Source organism: Symphalangus syndactylus, chromosome 17, assembly GCF_028878055.3.
Source record: "Symphalangus syndactylus isolate Jambi chromosome 17, NHGRI_mSymSyn1-v2.1_pri, whole genome shotgun sequence".
Classification (NCBI taxonomy): domain Eukaryota; kingdom Metazoa; phylum Chordata; class Mammalia; order Primates; family Hylobatidae; genus Symphalangus; species Symphalangus syndactylus.
In genome coordinates, this window is record NC_072439.2 from 98,509,879 (window position 1) to 98,529,509 (window position 19,631).

Genomic DNA, 19,631 nt, shown 5'->3' on the forward strand with positions numbered 1-19,631 from the left:
TGCGCCCTTGCTTCGTGCCCTCAACCCGCATGGCGGAGCCGCTGGCGCGCCGCGGAGAGGCCGGGCGAGTCGGGCGGTTTCGGCGCCCGCGCTGAGCCGCGAGGGAGGGGCGGAGGACGCCCGGGCAGCCGGTGCGTCTGCCCTCAGTGAGGCGGGGCGCGCGGCGGACGCCCCCGGGCAGGGGCGGGAGTGGTGGAGGCGCCGGCGGTTGGCACTGAAAGGGGCGGTGAGCGAGCCGCTCCGGTCTCCGGGCGAGGCTTGGCCTTCCGAGCAGAGACGGCGGGAAGCAGCGGTGGCAGAGGCGGCCCTCGGGCCGGCTGGTGAGGCGATGGCGGCGCCGGCCCCGGCCCCGGGGGCTGGGGCAGCCTCGGGCGGCGCTGGCTGTAGCGGCGGCGCGGGCGCGGGCTCGGGCTCTGGGGCCGCGGGGGCCGGGGGCCGGCTGCCCAGCCGGGTGCTGGAGTTGGTGTTCTCTTACCTGGAGCTGTCCGAGCTGCGGAGCTGCGCCCTGGTGTGCAAGCACTGGTACCGCTGCCTGCACGGCGATGAGAACAGCGAGGTGTGGCGGAGCCTGTGCGCCCGCAGCCTGGCAGAAGAGGCTCTGCGCACGGACATCCTCTGCAACCTGCCCAGCTACAAGGCCAAGGTGAGAGAGCCCCGGGCCACACCGCTGCCCCCAGTCCCGCTCCCCGGCGTCGTTCGCGGTGTTTCTCATCCAAGCTTCTGAGTCAGACGCCTCGCCTCACCAGCCCGCCTTTCCACGGCTCCAGTCAATACCTTCCTCACCTCCCCCCAACATAAAGATTCTCTTTTCTTTGGATCGAAGTTCTGCTCCTTAACCCATCCCACTTCCGTGATCCACTTTTCAAACAACTAGGTAGTTTGCATCACTCATTCAACTTCTGACAGTTTTCCCCGTTAAAGACAGACCGCCACTCTTGTACCTTTTAATGCCCTCGTCCTAATTTTCTCCCTGGCCTCCAAATAGACTTCATTATATTAAATAATCCCGGCTACCTTAGCATGGACTTAGTTTCTAAGTTTCTAGTTTGCTTTCACTCCACGTTTATCTCATCTTTTCCAAGCTCTGATTTTTAACCTTTTTTTTTCATTATTTTCCCCCAAGTTCTCTTTAGTTCCCTCCACTGTATTTGAGGCTTACAAGTGAGTGTAGTCCTAGTCATCCTGCTCACTTACAAGATACAGGCTTTTATAGAACCTCCGCGGGCACCACCTAACATACTGCTTTGTCTTACTGTTATTGGCTGTTTCCTTGCTAACTTTTTAATAGTTCCACATTGATGGTGTCTCTTTTTTTCTATTTGTCATCTAATGTGCTGATTACAGTTTTGCTGCATCCTTCCTGCATATTCCGCCCGCCTTCATATACAAAATAAAAATGTCAAGGAACAAGTTGTGGTAGGGCTGAAAGGACTCTCAGGCCATATAAACAAAGGGTCTTGGCCTTGGGTTCAGTTGAATGGTTAACAGCTATTCAGTATAGCAGTCAACCAAGGTCATACATAAGAGAAGATAAAGTCTGATTGCAATGTGTTAAACATAATAAATGCGTTAGTAACTGAAAGGATAACATCCCTTTTTTTTTTTTTTTTTGAGACGGAGTGCAATGGCGTGATCTCGGCTCACCACAACCTCCCCCTTCTGGGTTCAAGCGATTGTCCTGCCTCAGCCTCCCGAGTAGTTGGGATTACAGGCATGCGCCACCACGCCCGGCTAATTTTGTATTTTTAGTAGAGTTGGGGTTTCTCCATGTTGGTTAGGCTGGCCTTGAACTCCCGACCTCAGGTGATCCTCCCTCCTCGGCCTCCCAAAGTGCTGGGATCACAGGCGTGAGCCGCCACGCGATAACACACCTTTTTAATGCTAGCTTGCCAACAGAGGTCGGAGTAAGAAGTAAAAATTTTTTTTTCATGTGAAGCATGTAAAATTTATACTTATGTAATAAAACCGGTTTTAGTTATAGAAGATAGGGAACATTGCCATTAAATATGTCAACTATCAAGTTGTTTCTCTTTTCTTTTTTCTTTTTTTTTTTTGAGACGGAATCTCGCTCTGTCGCCCAGGCTGGAGTGCAGTGGCGCGATCTCCGCTCACTGCAACCTCCGCCTCCCGGGTTCACGCCATTCTCCTGCTTCAGCCTCCTGAGTAGCTGGGACTACAGGCGCCCTCCACCACGCCTGGCTAATTTTTTGTACTTTTAGTAGAGACAGGGTTTTACCGTGTTAACCAGCATGGTCTCAATCTCCTGACCTCGTGATCCACCGCCTTGGCCTGCCAAAGTGCTGGGATTACAGGCGTGAGCACATGTGCCCGGCCTCAAGTTGTTTTTCTTTTTCTTTTTTTTTTGAGACGGAGTCTCGCTCTGTCGCCCAGGCTGGAGTGCAGTGGTGCAATCTCGGCTCACTGCAAGCTCCGCCTCCTGGATTCACGCCATTCTCCTGCCTCAGCCTCTCCGAGTAGCTGGGACTACAGGCGCCCGCCACCATGCCCGGCTAATTTTTTTGTATTTTTAGTAGAGACGGGGTTTCACCGTGGTCTCGATCTCCTGACCTCGCGATCCACCCGCCTCGGCCTCCCAAAGTGCTGGGTACAAGCGTGAGCCACCGTGCCCGGCCCGAGTTGTTTTTCTATTAAGCGAAATAACAATAATTTACTAGTACTATTTGTGCGTGGTGGCTATTCAGTGGATACTGGTTGTAATTTTTATAGGTGAGTGCAGACGATTGCAATTTTGTCCTACTTTGATGAATGTGTCGGTTTCATAAATTTTATTTAGTTTTCATTTTTCCATAAAGTTTTATTGTTTTTGCTTATTTTAAGCTAGGAGTTTTTGTTGTTGTTTTTGAGACAGGGTCTCACTCTGTCGCCCAGGCTGGAATGCAGTGGCACAGTCATAGCTCACTGCATCCTCGGCCTCCTGAGCTCAGGGGATCCTCCTTAGCTCAGCCTCCCGAGTAGCTGGAACTACAGTCATGTGCCACCACACTGGCTAATTTTTTATTTTTTACAGACACGGGGTCTCACCTTGTTGCCTAGGCTGGTCTCAAACTCCTGGTCTCAAGCGATCTTCTCGCCTCAGCCTCTCAAAGTGCTGGGGTTACAGGCATGAGCCACTGCACCCAGCCTAAATTAGGAGTTGTTGTTTTGATAATTGACTTGTAATAGAAATGTTTACACGATTCAAGATTCATATTATAATATGTAATAGATAATGTGTTCGTGTGAGTCAAGCTTCAATAGAAGCAAAATGATGTCAAGCAAAATGTTTTCCTTTCATCCTTGTCCCTCAGCTACCCAGTTTCTCTCCATGTATGCAACCTGTCTTACTTTTTCTTTTGTATCCTTCCATAGATATTTTAGGTTTCTGAGGTTTTTAATACTTTGCCTTTCTGCTATGTGCATTATAGATGTTGTAGACTTGTACCAATCACTGTTCATTCACACATTGTAGGGCTTTTCTTGAATATTTTGAGGATAAAATATTAATTCAAAAGGAGTCAAATAGTCTAGTAGGAAAGTCAATCTAGTAGACGAGAGAAAAATGTATAGAAAGAACTGTGAATGTGTGGTAGAAATTGCTCCTTACTGTTACAGACATAAAAAAGTATACTAGAAGTTCAGTGAAAGGAGGAATTTACAAATTGAGTGGAGGATTGGAGAAGATTTGAGGTTGAGGTTATATTTGAGTGAATTTTAAAGATGAGGAGTTGAATATTTTATGAAGAGGAAGTACTCTGAGCAGAAGCAGGACAAGAGGAAAGTAAAGGGTTTGTACAACATATATTTTTATTTAAAAAAACGAGTGCCAGGCACTGTGCTCAGTTTTGCAGATGCAATGGCAAATAAAACAGACACAAACTCTTAATGGATGTCTTGCCTTATGGAGCTTACAGTCTAGCAGGGGAAATGGATATTAATCAAATAATCACACAGATGTAAAACCGCATCTGGTAAGTAGTATGAAGGAAAAATACCTAGTGCTCTGACTGTCAGTAGTGGAGGATTTAACCTAGGTGGAGAGGTGAGGGAAGGCTTTCTCAGAGGAAGTGATTCATGTACTGAGACCTGAAGGATGATAAGTAGGCCAAGGGGAGAGAGAACAGCCTTCCAGGAGGGAACCTTCTAAGTGTGAGGGACGGAAAATATGTCAATGTGGCTGGAGCACAGAGAGCAAAGGTGATGCTGGTTTGAGATAAGATGGAAGAAGTGGACTGGGACCAAAGTGTAGGGAAGCCATTTTGAGTTGTAAGCAAGAAGGATTTGAGGTGTGGGGATTGGTGATATGATTATTTGGCATTTTAAGAGATTATTTCTGACTTTAGTATGGAGAACTAAATTGTTGGTTGGAAGGGGACCTTAGAAATATGGTAGGTCAATTAGGAAATAGGTAGTGGAGGAGATAGAAATGGACAGATTTAGTAAGTAAAATCTATAGAATTGGCAATACATTTGAAATAGGGATGAGGAAGAGGGAAGTGGTAAGGATGACTCCTAGTATTTGGTTCACATAATGTAGAGATCATTTGATCTAGATTTTTTTTTTTGAGGTGAGGTCTTGATCTGTTGCCCTGGCTGGAGTGCAGTGGAATGATCATAGCTCACTGCAGCCTTGAACTCCTGGGCTCAAGTGATCCTCCCACTTCAGCCTTCTGTGTAGCTGGGACTACAGGCCTGTGCCACCATGCCCAGCTAATTTTTAATTTTTTTTTTTGTAGAGATGTGGTCTCATTACATTGCCCAGGCTGGTGGGCTAGGTTTTGAAGAAATGGCAGTGAGTTCAGTTCTGGGAGAGCAGCATTTACAGTATTTTTGAGACAGAGATTTCAAATAGGCAGCTGTTGGAGGTTGGAGCTTAGAGGAGAGATCTGCGCTAAAGATATAAAATAATATAGTTAGACTGAATGAAAGGAAGTAGTGGGAAATATTATAAAGCCATATTATGGGACTGGATATATCATGGAGGGCTTTGAAATAATAGCCTTCAGTCTATAGTTCGGGTTTTGTACTACAATTGTAAACCATAGAAGTTTGAACAGCAGAGTGACAAAGGCTGTACTTTAAAAAGACTAGGCCATAGACGAGTTGGAGAGGGCAGGGGTTAGTGCCTATACCAGAGATACTTAAGACCGGAACAGGTACGTCGAGCGAAGGAGATGGCTGGAGGGCTGTCGTCGAAAACAATATACATAGGTAGACAGCTGACTGGGTGAATGGGATGAGGAAGATGGAGGTGTCAGATGGATTTTCCCAGGAGCCTGGATAACAGAGAATGACAAGAAAAGGTTTAGGGTAGCATAAAACAGGAAAGTGGAGTTTGTTAATCTGTTTAGTTTTTTTTTTTTAAGTTCATGTTTTACATATCACCCCGTAGCATTAATTGTTTCAGTCATACTTGGCATCTGATGAGAATTCTGTAAAGTTCAGACTTAGATTTTTTTTTTTCTTTTTTTTTGGAGACAGAGTCTCGCTGTCGCCCAGGCTGGAGTACAGTGGCGCAATCTCGGCTCACTGCAGGCTCCGCCCCCCAGGGTTCACGCCATTCTCCTGCCTCAGCCTCCCGAGTAGCTGGGACTACAGGCGCCCGCCATCTCGCCCGGCTAATTTTTTTGTATTTTTAGTAGAGACGGGGTTTCACTGTGTTAGCCAGGATGGTGTCGATCTCCTGACCTCGTGATCCGCCCGCCTCGGCCTCCCGAAGTGCTGGGATTACAGGCGTGAGCCACCGCGCCCGGCCAGACTTAGATTTTAAGCTAGGTCTTCATGCTGCTTTTGCCATAACAAAATCCAGGTTGTGCATGGGACTGTGAGGCTATGGGTTGTTTTTAATTTATTAATTTGGTCTTTATTTTCCCTTTTTTTTTTTTTTGAGACAGAGTCTTGCTGTGTTGCCCAGGCTGGAATGCAGTGGCACGATTTCAGCTCACTGCAACCTCTGCCTTCCGGGTTCAAGCAATTCTCCTGCCTCAGCCTGCCAAGTAGCTGGGACTACAGGAGCCTGCCACTACGTCCAGCTAATTTTTGTATTTTTATTAGAGACAGGCTTTCACCATGTTGGCCAGGACAGTCTCGACCTCTTGACCTCGTGATCCGCCCGCCTCGGCCTCCTGAAGTGCTGGGATTATAGGTGTGAGCCACCATGCCCGGCCTATTTTCCCATTTCATGCGAAGTTTCCAGTATCTGTTTCTAAAAAATAAAGACACTTAATGTAATCACAATATGGCTATCACATCTAAATGTAAATGTACATTAATTCCTTAATATCAAAAATGCAGTGTTCAAATTGCCAGTTATCTCATAATTGTTAAATGTTGCATTTTAAACTTATATTTTATATAATCAAGATCTATATAAGGGTCCCATGGCAAAGGTTGATATGTCTCTTAAGGCTGTTTTAGTCTATATATTCACTCACCATCTCCCCAACTTCCCATCTTATTTGTTGAGGAAACAAGTTGGTTTACTCTCAGCTCGATTTTGCTGATTTCATTATCATGGTGTTGCTTGACATGTTCTTCTGTCCTCTATTTCCTATTGAGGTTTGATCAATTTAGATTAGATTAGTTTTTTTTGCAAGTTATCTTTTACTAGAATCAATGGTTAAAGATGTGTTAGAAAATAAGAGCTACTAAGTTGTTATGTGGTACAGAAAGTGGTGGGTAAGCACTCAGCAGAGAGAGAAATAAAGGGAATTGGGTGGCCCTGGTTAAGAATAGCTTAATAGAGGTGATCTTAGAGAATGCGTGGGAAAAGAAAGCACATATAATACTATAAGCAAGAAGAACATCATCAAGGTAGAAAGGGAAATAGGAAGAATCAGATTTGGAGGGCTTTGAAAGCCAGGCAGAAGAATTTGCAGTTGGTGATGGTACTAAGTATGGAACTTCCAAAGGTTATAGAACTGGGATGAGATGTAGTAAAGGTGCTGTTTTAGAAAGACAGGTCTGGAAATAATTCAGATAGAGAGTTGAGGACTGAGTTTGGAGAATTTGGTTGGGGCAGAGGAAGGGTGGTCACCAAAAAAGGAAATGATACAGGATCAGTCCAGGGAAATAGGAACATGTCGTAGAAGTTTGAGGAAGAGAGGGCCGGGCGTGGTGGCTCACGCCTGTAATCCCAGCACTTGGGGAGGCTGAGGCAGGCAGATCACCTGAGGTCAGGAGTTTGAGACCAGCCTGGCCAACATGGTGAAACCCTGTCTGTATTCAAAATTCAAAAATTAGCCGGGTGTGGTGGTGCACGTCTGTAATCCCAGCTACTCGGGGGAGGCTGAGACAGGAGAATCGCTTGAACCCAGGAGGCAGAGGTTGCAGTGAGCTGAGATTGAGCCACTGCACTCCAGCCTGGGTGACAGAGTGAGACTCCGTCTCAAAAAAAAAAAAAAAAAGGAAGTTTGAGGAAGAGGTTGTCAATAGTGTCAATGTGAAATTGGAATTTATAAGAATTGGGGAGTAGGCATAGGGAAATATTAAATATTTTATAGTGAATTATTGATATTATTCTCTTGAGTTATTTAGACAGTATTTGCTATTTTGGGGACATGTTCCTTCTCCATTTAATCCCTTTTCCTTTCTTTTCTTTCTTTGTTCCTTTTTTTTTTTTTTTTGAGACAGGGTCTCACTTTGTCACCCAGGCTGGAGTGCAGTGGTGTGATTTTGGCTCACTGCTTCCTCTGCCTCGTGGGCTCAAGCATTCCTTCTGCCTCAGCCTCCCAAGTAGCCGGGATTACAAGCGTGCACCACCACGCCTGGCTACTTTTTTGTATTTTTACTAGAGTTGGGGTTTCCATGTTGCCCAGGCTAGTCTTGAACTCCGAGTTCAGGCGATCTGCCCACCTTGCCTTCCCAAAGTGCTGGGATTGCAGAGGTGAGCCACCGCGCCCGGCCCTTTCATTGAATCTTATGTTTTGGTCTTATAAGTGCCTTAAAGTATTTTATAATACGAGCAGATAGGAAAAACATTGGGAATGCTTCAGTTTTATTGTGAATGCATGGGATACTGGAAACAAATAGTTCTCTTTTTTTAAATCTGTGCTCTGCAGTTCAATGAGACAGTAGAGTACCAGCGAATGGTACATGAACAGGTGGTGAGGGAACTGGATACTTCATCTCTCTTTGGGCCTCTTGCACTAACTCGCGGTTGAAATCTCGGAGAAGGACTAGGTGACCTTTAAGGGTCTTCCTGAATGCTGACATTCTGTGACTCGAGTTGATTTCTCAGGTTAACTGAAGCATAGGTCCCAGCCTTCTACTGCTTTTGGGTAGTTTGACTAAAGTAGAGAAGAGATTTTTTAAAAACATACAAACCAGGCAGGCATAGTGACTCGAACCTGTAACCCCAGCTACTAGGAAGGCTGAGATGGGAGTATCACTTGAGTCCAGGAGTTCAAGGCTGCAGTGCGCTATGATTGTGCCACTGCAGTCCAGTCTGGGTGACAGAGTGAGATGTTGTCTAAAAAAAATTTAAAATACACAAACTAAAAGTTAAAAATTGTTTATGAGAAATTGTTATTGTTTGTATAGAAGAGCTATTTTCATACCCTCTTTATTTTGGAAGTGTAAACCTTTGTATTTACTGAAGAGTCAACGAACTCGCCTTATTGATAGCTTCTCTTTGTAAATTCTAATAGTTGAACCTAGATGCTATCGAGGGGATTATTTGATTTGGTAAAATGAGATTGGTGATTTTTTTATTGTATAAGTCATATCCAGCAAGTAGGCTGAGGATCTAAGGTAGTTTGTGTTTACTAAAATTTTTCATAAACTTTAGAGCTGCTAGGATTAAAGTTTCTGTTTTATGTAAAATATAATTCTTTTTGATGACAGCATTGCCCATATGAAAACGGTACATCTCAACTTCTTGGTATAAAAATATCAAATATAAACAAAAGTAGAGGAAATAGTTTGATGAACTTCCTTATACCCATCACCAAGCTTTGCCAGTGATTGATTTATGACCAGTCTAGTTTCATGTTTCTATCGCACAGTCTCCCACTCCATCTCTGGATATTTCAAAGCAATTCCCAGATATCATTATTTCATCCATAAACGTTTCGGTATTATCTCTAAGATAGAAGGATTTTTTTTTTTTTTTGTATCTTTTGATGTTTTAAGAAGCCTGTTTGAGGAAATACTACAATTTAAAATTTTGGTCACTGATGAAACGGTTGGCAGTTATTTTTAATGTTATTTATTCTGTTAGTATCCCATCCTGAAACTTTAGCCATTATTTGGAAATACTTGTGTTATTTTAAAATATATAACTTCATTATTTAAAAACATATAGCCTGAAGTTTGGGTACTTTTTAATATTTAAGAAAAAATTATTTATTTGGTCTGTTTTCATCTTTTTAGATACGTGCTTTTCAACATGCCTTCAGCACTAATGACTGCTCCAGGAATGTCTACATTAAGAAGAATGGCTTTACTTTACATCGAAATCCCATTGCTCAGAGCACTGATGGTGCAAGGACCAAGATTGGTTTCAGTGAGGGCCGCCATGCATGGGAAGTGTGGTGGGAGGGCCCTCTGGGCACTGTGGCAGTGATTGGAATTGCCACGAAACGGGCCCCCATGCAGTGCCAAGGTTATGTGGCATTGCTGGGCAGTGATGACCAGAGCTGGGGCTGGAATCTGGTGGACAATAATCTTCTACATAATGGAGAAGTCAATGGCAGTTTTCCACAGTGCAACAATGCACCAAAATATCAGGTGAGAAACGGGTTTTTCTCAAGTATGGGCCTTTGTCAAATCACGCCTTAATTTGTTTTAAATTTACAAATTTTTATATAGGAGTTTTGTTTGTCTTTTTGGTAATTTTTATTTTTATTTATTTTTATTTTTTCAAATACCCAGACTTCAAGGAGATTTTTTTTTTTTTTTAATGTTAGGAGGTTATAGTTAATTTTGTTGGGTGTTATATTTTGATTTTGGCTATGCAGAAAAATATTCTCTTTTTTTTTAGACGGAATCTCGCTGTGTCGCCCAGGCTAGAGTGCAGTGGTGCAACCTCGGCTCACTGCAGCCTCTGCCTCCCGGGTTCATGCCATTCTCCTGCCTCAGCCTCCCGAGTAGCTGGGATTACAGGCGCCCGCCACCATGCCCGGCTAATTTTTGTATTTTTAGTAGAGACGGGGTTTCACCATCTTGGCCAGGCTGGTCTCGAACTCCTAACCTCATGATTCACCTGCCTTGGCCTCCCAAAATACTGGGATTACAGGTGTGAGCCACCACGCCCAGCCTCAAGGAGATTTTTTGACCATTTTTAAATAAATATATAAATGATCTATCTTAATACTTGCTTCCTAATACAACTTTAAGCAGCCTATTTTTGCTCCAGATCAGGGGTTGGCAAACCTTTTTGTAAGGGCCAGGTAGTAAATCTTTAAGGCTTTGCAGTCCATATGGTCTCTGTCACAACTTTTTTTTTTTTAATGTCATTTTCAAGGTAAGGATCTGTCACAAGTTTCAACTCTTATTTATAGTACAAAAGCAGTCATTGATAATATGTAAATGAATAAACATGGCTGTATTCCATAGACCTTATTTATGGGCTGCAGGACAGATTTGGTCCAGGGGCTGTAGTTTGCCAGTTCATGCTCTATATCAAGCTTGTCCAACCCACAGCCTGCATGCAGCCCACGATGGCTTTGATTGCGACCCAATGCAAATTCATAAACTTACTTAAAACATTACGAGTTTTTTTGCAATTTTTTTTTTAAAGCTGATCAGCTATCTTTAGTGTTAGTGTATTTTATGTGTGGCCCAAAACAATTCTTCCAGTGTGGCCCAAGGAAGCCAAAGCATTGAATACCCCTGCTCTAGATAGTCATCTTTCCTATATCACAGCACATCCAAATCTTTTTCTAGGCTCCTTACCCCAGTAAATACAGCTCTGTGCATGCACATGCGTGTGTACCCTCTGTTTGTGGATTCAAAGCCCCTGGAGGCATCAGTGATTTCTGTAGAGACAGGCAAATTCAGGCTAACTGCTGTATTTTTTATTCTTTTCATCTTAGGCTTAAGGCATACTCATTTGACTCAAGTTAAAATTATAGTTCCTATTTGTAAAAGCCATATTTATTACTATAGACTCAACAGGGTGTAATATACAATAATCTGATAAGAAATTGGAAGTCTTTAAAGAACTATAGATTGCATATTTCAGAGCCACCTGTGGCGTGAAAGTTCCAGCCTCAGTAATGACCTCAAGTCAGGCATACTAAAGCAGAAGAACCAAAAATACATCCCATTTTCTGAGGTATAAAAGCTGGAAGGATTTTTTTCATGGAATGTTTACTCACTATCCTTTTAGGCTCTGCAGATACTATCAGGAGAAGGGTGTGTAGACTTTATCACTAAAAAGGAAGTCCTGTTGCTACCCTTGTAATGATTTTGTAAGTGAAAGTCCTTAAGTCTGTTTTTCAGAGAACATACTCTATGGTTTCAGTCCTTTTAAATTTGTTGAGATTTGTTTTATTCTAATATGTGGTCTGTCTGGATGAGTGTCCCATGTGTGCTTGAAAAAATGTATATTCTTTTGCTGAATGGAATATTCTGTAAATGAGAATTAGGTGAAGTCGCTTGATAATGTTCAAGTCTTACATAGTGTTACTGATGTTTTTCTACCCCTTCTATTATTTACTGAGAGGAGTATTGAAATCTCCATGTATGCTAATTCGTCTCTTCTTTGAGTTCTGTCAGTGTTTGCTTCATGTATTTTGGAGCTCTGTTACTACTGGTGCATGTACATTTCTCATTGTGAATCTCTCCCGGCCTGACTTACTCTTTTACTATGAAATGACTTCCTTTGACTCTAGGAATCCTCTGTAAATCTGTCTTTGTATTTAAAGTGGAGCTCCTACACAGCATATAGTTGGATCTTGATTTTTATCTAACCCAGTCTCTGTCTCTGACTTTTTTTTTTTTTTGAGACGGAGTTTCACTCTTGTTGCCCAGGCTAGAAGTGCAATGGCATGATCTCGGCTCACCGCAACCTCCACCTCCCAGGTTCAAGTGATTCTGCTGCCTCAGCCTTCCGAGTAGCTGGGATTAGAGGCATGTACCACCACGCCCGGCTAATTTAATTTTATGTTCTTTTAGTAGAGAAGGGGTTTCTTTTTTTTTTTTGAGACAGAGTTTCACTCTTGTTGCCCAGGCTGGAGTGCAATGGCATGATCTCGGTTCACCGCAACCTCTGCCTCCCGGGTCCCGGCTCAAGCAGTCCTCCTACCTCAGCCTCCTGGGTAGCTGGGATTACAGGCATGTGCCACCACACCCAGCTAATTTTTGTATTTTTAGTAGAGACAGGGTTTCACCACGTTGGCCAGGCTGGTCTCGAACTCCTGACCTCGTGATCCGCCTGCCTCGGCCTCCCAAAGTGTTGGAGCTCACGCCTGGCGAGATGGGGTTTCTCCATGTTGGTCAGGCTGGTCTCGAACTCCCGACCTCAAGTGATCCACCCGCCTTGCCCTCCCAAAGTGCTGGGATTACAGGCGTGAGCCACTGTGCCCAGCTTCAGTCTCTGACTTTTAAGTGTTTAGTTAATTTACCTTTAATGTAAGTGTGGGACTGCTTGATGTTGTCCTTATCTCTGCCTCTAAAACTCTGTTCTTGTTTTTTCCCCAACCTTGTTTCTCTCTAATGTTTGCATTCGATAATTTCTTTTCCTTTTTTTTTTTTTTTTTTTTTTTTGAGATAGGGTCTCGCTCTGACACCTCAGCTGGAGTGGTGCAGTGGCGCGATGATCTTGGCTCACTGAAACCTCTGCCTCCCAGGCTCAAGCGATCCTCCCACCTCAGCCTCCAGAGTAGCTGGGACTACAGGTGCTCCCCACCAATGCCCAGCTAATATTTGTATTTTTTGTAGAGACAGCGTTTTGCCATTTTGCCCAGGCTGGTCTCGAACTCCTGAGCTCAAGCAGCTGCCTGCCTCAGTCTCCCAAAGTGCTGAGATTACAGGCATGAACCACCGGGCTTGACCTAAATTAGATAATTTCTGTTGTTCTGTCTTCAAGGTTATAAATTTTTTTCTTTTGCCATCTCACCTCTGCTATTGAACTGGGCTAGTAAATTTTGCTTATTGTACGCTTCAGCTTTAGAATTTTCTTTTTCTTTTTTTTTTTTTTTTGAGACAGAGTCTTGCTCTGTCACCAGGTTGGAGTGCAGTGGCACGATCTGGGCTCACTGCAGCCACCGACTCCCGGGTTCAAGCGATTCTTCTGCCTCAGCCTCCCAAGTAGCTGGGACTACAGGTGCATGCTACCATGCCCAGCTAAGTTTTGTATTTTTAGTAGAGATGAGGTTTCCCCATGTTGGCCAGGATGGTCTTGATCTCTGGACCTTGTGATCTGCCTGCCTCGGCCTCCCAAAGTGAAAGTGCTGGGATTACAGGCGTGAGCCACCGCACTGGGCCTGGTTCTTTTTTAGAGTAAATTTCCTTTTTGAGATTCTTTATTTATTATACTATATTTTTAAAAAATTCTTTGGACATATTTATAATAGCTGCTTTGAAGTCTTGACCAAATCCAACACTTAGGCCCACTTGAGTTCAGCTTCTATTGATTGCTCTTTTTTCCCCTAAATATGAATCACGCTTTCCTGTTTCTTTTCATATCTAGTAATTTTTTTATTGCAACCTAGATGTGTAGATAATATGTAGTAGTAACTCCTGAATGTTTTGTTTCTAGAAACTGCTTTATTCTTCTGAAAAGTATAGGTTTTCTTGTTTTAGTAGGCAGTTAACTTGCCTATACTCAAACTATAAACTCTGTCTCATGTGATGTGTAACAGCTAATGTCTGCTCAGTTTTTTCAGCTCTGCTGCTTTTTCAGTCCTGGGGGTTTACCCTGTGCCTTTGTAATATAGCGGTCACTCAGGGATTTGGGCAGTTAATTCTCAGATTTTGGGGTTCATCCTTTCTGTGGTTCTGTTGCTTCTGGAGTTCCTCCTCTTAAGTTTCCAGTTGCTCTGTCATCTCCCACGTTTTACCCCCTGGCACCTAAAGATGGTAAGACTTCCGCTTTCTCCACCCTGTGCTTTGTGCGTGCTGCATGCTCAAAGGTGAAGCAAGTTTGCAGATTTCACCAGGAGTAATTGTTACTTAGTTTCAACTTCTGTAAAATAGGGATAATTCCTAGGATTAGTGTGAGGATTAAATGGGATAATACAAATACGACACAACACAAATACCCAACAAAATTAGCTTTTCATTTCTACTTTGTTAATATTTTGTTGGTAGGAGTGGTGGTGATGATGATTTGGAGGTTCTTAGATCCATAAAATGGGGTGTGGGTTAATCTGTGAGGTGGGCGAAGGGAGGAAAAAAGCAGATGTTGGCAGTTACTGTTAACAGGAAATACAGTGAAGGAAAGTAAATGACAGTAGCAGGGGTTATCATAATCAGGTAGAATTAAATTTTGATTGCAAACATTAGGACTTTCTGTTTCCAATTTTGTAGATGCAACATTTTTTTATAAATGCAAACTATGAAGATGAAACATCCTTTTTTTTTTTTGCTTACTTTTCCAAATGGGAAAAAACTGGATATATTCTGCTTCCAGTTTCATTTAATAATCAAAAAACTGGATATATTCTGCTTCCAGTTTCATTTAATAATCAGTGCTGCTGTTTTTTATAACAAACAGGTGTTTCGGAGTTGTGAACCACAAATTGACTTATTTAATAAGCCTATTCTATATTCTACATTAGAATTTGTAGCCAGATTGGATTATTCATGATTCCACATTACATGTGGAACTGCTTCGTAAACTTTAAAAGCCATGTGTCTTACTATGGTGATGTTTAAAATTGTGGTGAAACATACATATTTATTATTTTAACCATTTGTAAGCATACAATCAGTGGCATTAAATACATTCACACATGTTGTGTAACCATCACCTCTCTCTATACCCAAAACTTTTTCCTCACCCCAACGTAATCTCTATTATGTTCATTCCCTATTTCCTTCATTCCCTACCCCTGGTAAACTCTGTTCTACAACTATATGTATTTGACTATTCTAGATACTTTATATAAATGGAATCATACCATTCAGCCTTTTGTGTCTGGCTCATTTCACTTAGCATAATATTTTCAGGGTCTGTCTATGTTGTAGCACATATCAAAATTTCATTTCTGTTTATGGCTGAATAATATTCTGTTGTATGGCCGGGCGCGGTGGCTCACGCCTGTAATCCCAGCACTTTGGGAGGCCGAGGCAGGCGAATCATGAGGTCAGGAGATCGAGACCATCCTGCTAACACGGTGAAACCCCGTCTCTACTAAAAATACAAAAAATTAGCCTGGCATGGTGGCAGGCACCTGTAGTCCCAGCTACTGGGGAGGCTGAAGCAGGAGAATGGCGTGAACCCGGGAGGCGGAGCTTGCAGTGAGAGCTGAGATCGCACCACTGCACTCCAGCCTGGGTGACAGAGCGAGACTCCGTCTCAAAAAAAAAAAAAAAAAAAAAAAAAAAAAAAAAAAAAAAAATTCTGTTGTATGTATAGTATAGTAATTTGAGAAGCTGATTTAGAGTGCTCTTTTTGGTAAAATATGTCGTTATAGATTTTAGTGTTAACCTTAAGAAAAACCTTTAAACAAAGAGTAAATAAAATCAATCTAGGGAGTGTTCAGGTGGAACATTTAAATTGTAAGTAATTAAATGTAGATTCCATGTGAGTCTTAAAAACAAAACTATCAAAATAAGCATTTGTGATGTGTTACCCAGGCTGGAGTGCAGTGGGCAGTGGTGCAATACCGGCTTTGCGCCACCACACCCAGCTAATTTTTGTATTTTTAATAGAGATGGGTTTTCACCATGTTGCCCAGGCTGGTCTTGAACTCCTGGGCTCAAGCAATCTGCCCGCCTCCACCTCCCAAAGTGCTGGGATTACAGGCGTGAGCCACCACGCCTGGCCAGATGTATGTCCTTTTTTTATAGATGTTTCTTCCTGACTAGAAAGCTTCCCTTCTGATTTTTCTGGATAGCTTTCAGGATAATATTCTTAATGTTTTCAGCTTCTTGATTTATGTCTTGTTTCTTCTAGCCCTTGGCAGATTTTCTTCTAACCTTTTAATGTCTGTTTGCAGATAGGAGAAAGAATTCGAGTCATCTTGGACATGGAAGATAAGACTTTAGCTTTTGAACGTGGATATGAGTTCCTGGGGGTTGCCTTTAGAGGACTTCCGAAGGTCTGCTTATACCCAGCAGTTTCTGCTGTATATGGCAACACAGAAGTGACTTTGGTTTACCTTGGAAAACCTTTGGACGGATGACAGTGGCTTGCTTGTGATGACAGACAGAATGGAGGAGAGATCTGCTTATGGGAAGTAGAACCATGAAGTGACTGTCACACGTGCATGTCCAAGAAACGTCCTGAAAACACATGAAGTCGTAAACTGGAGAAGCAGCTCTACAGCAGAGATTATCTTCGTGTTTCCTCTTTCTACTGGGCCAGAAAAATCCTCAGGGTTGCAGTTGGTTGAGTGGGCAGTTGACATATGCATGTTGCACCCGATGTTGTCTCTAAGTTAGCAATGTGTTATTTCCAGCTTTAAAGGTGAGATTGTAGAGATGCTGTCAAAGGGATAAGATAAGGAAATAGCAAGATTTTTAAGTAGTGTGTTTGTGAAGACTGATCCCATTTTACAACTGCCTGTTCTTTCTCCAGTCCCTTTTTTTCCAGCCAGCTTGACTATTAGAAAAGTATGAAACTGGTTGGGTTTTATTTAATATTTTTAATATATTGAGAAGCATGGTCTGCTTGGACTGCACTTCTCTAAAAGTGAGATATAAAATTGTGCAGCTATTTTAAAAGTTGTATATACAATATGTGTGTAAAAAAAAAACTGTAAAAAAAAAGGACAAACAGGTTGCTTTGTTCTAGTTCTAATTTCTTAAAAGCCACTACATGGTTACAAAATTGGAATAACATTTGGGGACAGCTGGGTTAACTACAAAGAAGAGGATTTTAAGAGGAGATGTGTTGTATTGACTCATTTTATATTATTTTTGGCTTACAGTTCCCATAGCTGTTAGAGTCTGGTTTGTTTTTGTTTTTACTCAAAATTATAGTAAAGATCTCTCAATCTCCTGGCTAAAGATTGAAGGAAGGCAAATCTATTTCTAATTATACAGGTATCAGTAAGGATGATGTCAACATAATAGTAATGTGTATCTTTTGGTATCCAGTTTTATTTTTGGCCTTCTAAGAAAGTGTGTCGTAACACAGAACATTGCCATTTGCTCTCATAGGCCTCAAATATGAAAGCTATTAGTCATAGAGCCTGGGAAAAAAGAATTGATTAATGGTCCTTTTATTTTGTAACCTTATAAATGCTGTAGATATTATCAAAAAAATTTTAATTTCATATTGTTTACATCATACAACTAATCTAAGCCTCAAACTCGTTATTGGGGCTATAAAGAAAACGTTTACTTACCCACCTGAAACAGGTTAAGAATATTCTTAATCTCATTATAGATAATTGCCCCCATGGGACTTGAAATATAACACCTTGTGCTGAAAACTTCAGGTTGGCAATATTTGAAGGTTTCATCGTAGAAGAGTTTAACATTAACTCCTATTTTGACTTACAAATCTTATTTCTCATCACTAAAATGCTTTTGAATTAATAATCCAACCCACATGAGCTGAGAGTTTTTCTTTTGTTAGAAAAGAAACAGACATCTTTCTGTATGAAAGTATAAATTGTATGGTTTTAGATACGTAAGAATTGACAAAAGCGAGTGAAATCTTTGTACTTCTGAGTTCTTGCTGTATGTATGTTTTGTTTTAAATCTAATTAGGGACACCCAGCAGCTGGCCGGGATTCTTGGATTGCTCCTTGGGAGTTAAGATTGTCAGTACTCCTGTGAAGCAAGGGATTTCAGCCATAGAACAAAGATTTATTGTTGCACCTGAAAAGTTTACAAGTATTTATTGTGTATTTGATACATTGCTTGAAAAGATGAAATCTGTTAAAGATTCTTTTCGATGTCCAGGTTAAGAAGAAACCTCCTTGTCTTGAGTGAAATTTTAGGTTAAACTTATTAGAGAATATAGATGGTATAGAAATTGATTTTTCTTGGTGTAGAACAACTCAATTCGGCAAAGTTTAAAATTTGATTAAACGAGAAGTGGTTCAGGTTGAAGATGGACTTGTTAGAAAGTGATCAAGTCCTTTAAGTACTTGTTTCTTTTTCAGGTTGTGATGTGGCCATTCCGAATTTTGTTGAGAGTTTGGTTTATAATTGTCTCTTTTTTCTTGTTAGTAAACATTGATTTGCAACAGTTTTGAAGGTGCTGAGTGGAAAACCGAAACACATGGTTATTGCATATTGTACCTAGAATGAAATAATTGCCTCAATATTTAACAACAAGCCATTCTTAAAGATTTAAATTCCCGAATATCCCATTTGCAAATCATATGCAATTGAAGTTAACAGCATGAGCATCTGGGTAATGAAGAGCCTTCATTTACGTAAATTTGTCACTGAAAACCAGTAGTAGCTCTACAAAATATTAAACTACTACAGTGTGCAAGGAAATGGAATATCTTTGTCATTGGTGCTGAGAAGAGCATTTATGTAGAAGACAGTTGCGCCTGAAGATTGAGTATAAATCATTCAAACCAGTGGTTCTCAACGTTGGCTGTATACGCTTTGTAGTCAGTTTGGAATGTTTGAAGACGCATCGATGCTTGGGTTCCGTATGCCAAGATTCTGATGTTGGTCTGAAATATGAGCTGGTCATAAGGATTTTTAAAAACTTTCTGGTCATTTCAATATGCTGCCAAGGTTGAGAACCACTGTTCTAAAATTCACCTTGAGTTTTCTCATCTGCAAAATAGAAAAAAAAAAGAAAATCCTTGCTCCCTCCCTTCACTACCTCACAAGGATATTGAGGGTAAAGGAGAAAATAATGGGAAAGTGCTTGTGCTGTGGATGAAAAGTGCTATTAAAAGTCAAAGGAGTGTTCTGTTTCAATTCATAGTATGATCAGGGAAAGTGTAATTATGTTGACTTGGGAAACCTGGAGCACTTTTTTGGTTCATTAACGAAGCATGCAGATGTGGAAGCAGACGTTACTATTATCCCTACTATGGTCTTCTGTCATACTGAGACAGGCTGTTTTAATTACCTGGTTTTACATAGGAAAGACGAAATATTAAGGCTTAAAGTTTGTAATGGTCAATGGCTCATAATTCATTAAATCTTTTCATACAAGGAATTTGTGGTTAATGTCATTTCATAGTTGCCATTATTTTCTCATTATTTGACTTGAATGTTAAGCCATTTATTTCATCTCCCTCATTCACATAAAGTGTAGATACAGATTCAATAAGACACCTAAAGAAAGTAAGATTTACCCAGTTAATATTTGAAATCATTGTTCAGTGATTAGGCATTTTCTTCCTTTTAGAATTATTTGACTGGAGAAAGAGTTTCAAAAATAGCAAAGCCCTAAACCATAAAGAAACTACTATTGTATAATGAACTTTGTTTGTTTTTGGAGACAGGGTTTCACTCTGCTGCCTAGGCGGGTCTTGAACTCCTGGGCTCAAGCACTCTTCCTGCCTCAGCCTCCCAAGTAGCTGGGATTACGGGTGTGT

General features: G+C 41.6%; 1 protein-coding gene across 1 annotated transcript; it reads left to right on the plus strand.

The window, feature by feature from the left end:
- Nucleotides 1-2: 2 nt before the first annotated feature.
- FBXO45 (F-box protein 45) lies at nt 3-19,249 on the plus strand. The gene is made up of 3 exons (XM_063622261.1): nt 3-643; nt 9,370-9,726; nt 16,107-19,249. Exons 1-3 carry the CDS (start codon nt 329-331, stop codon nt 16,290-16,292), a joined length of 858 nt encoding a protein of 285 aa, XP_063478331.1. The 5' UTR covers nt 3-328; the 3' UTR covers nt 16,293-19,249.
- Nucleotides 19,250-19,631: the final 382 nt, after the last annotated feature.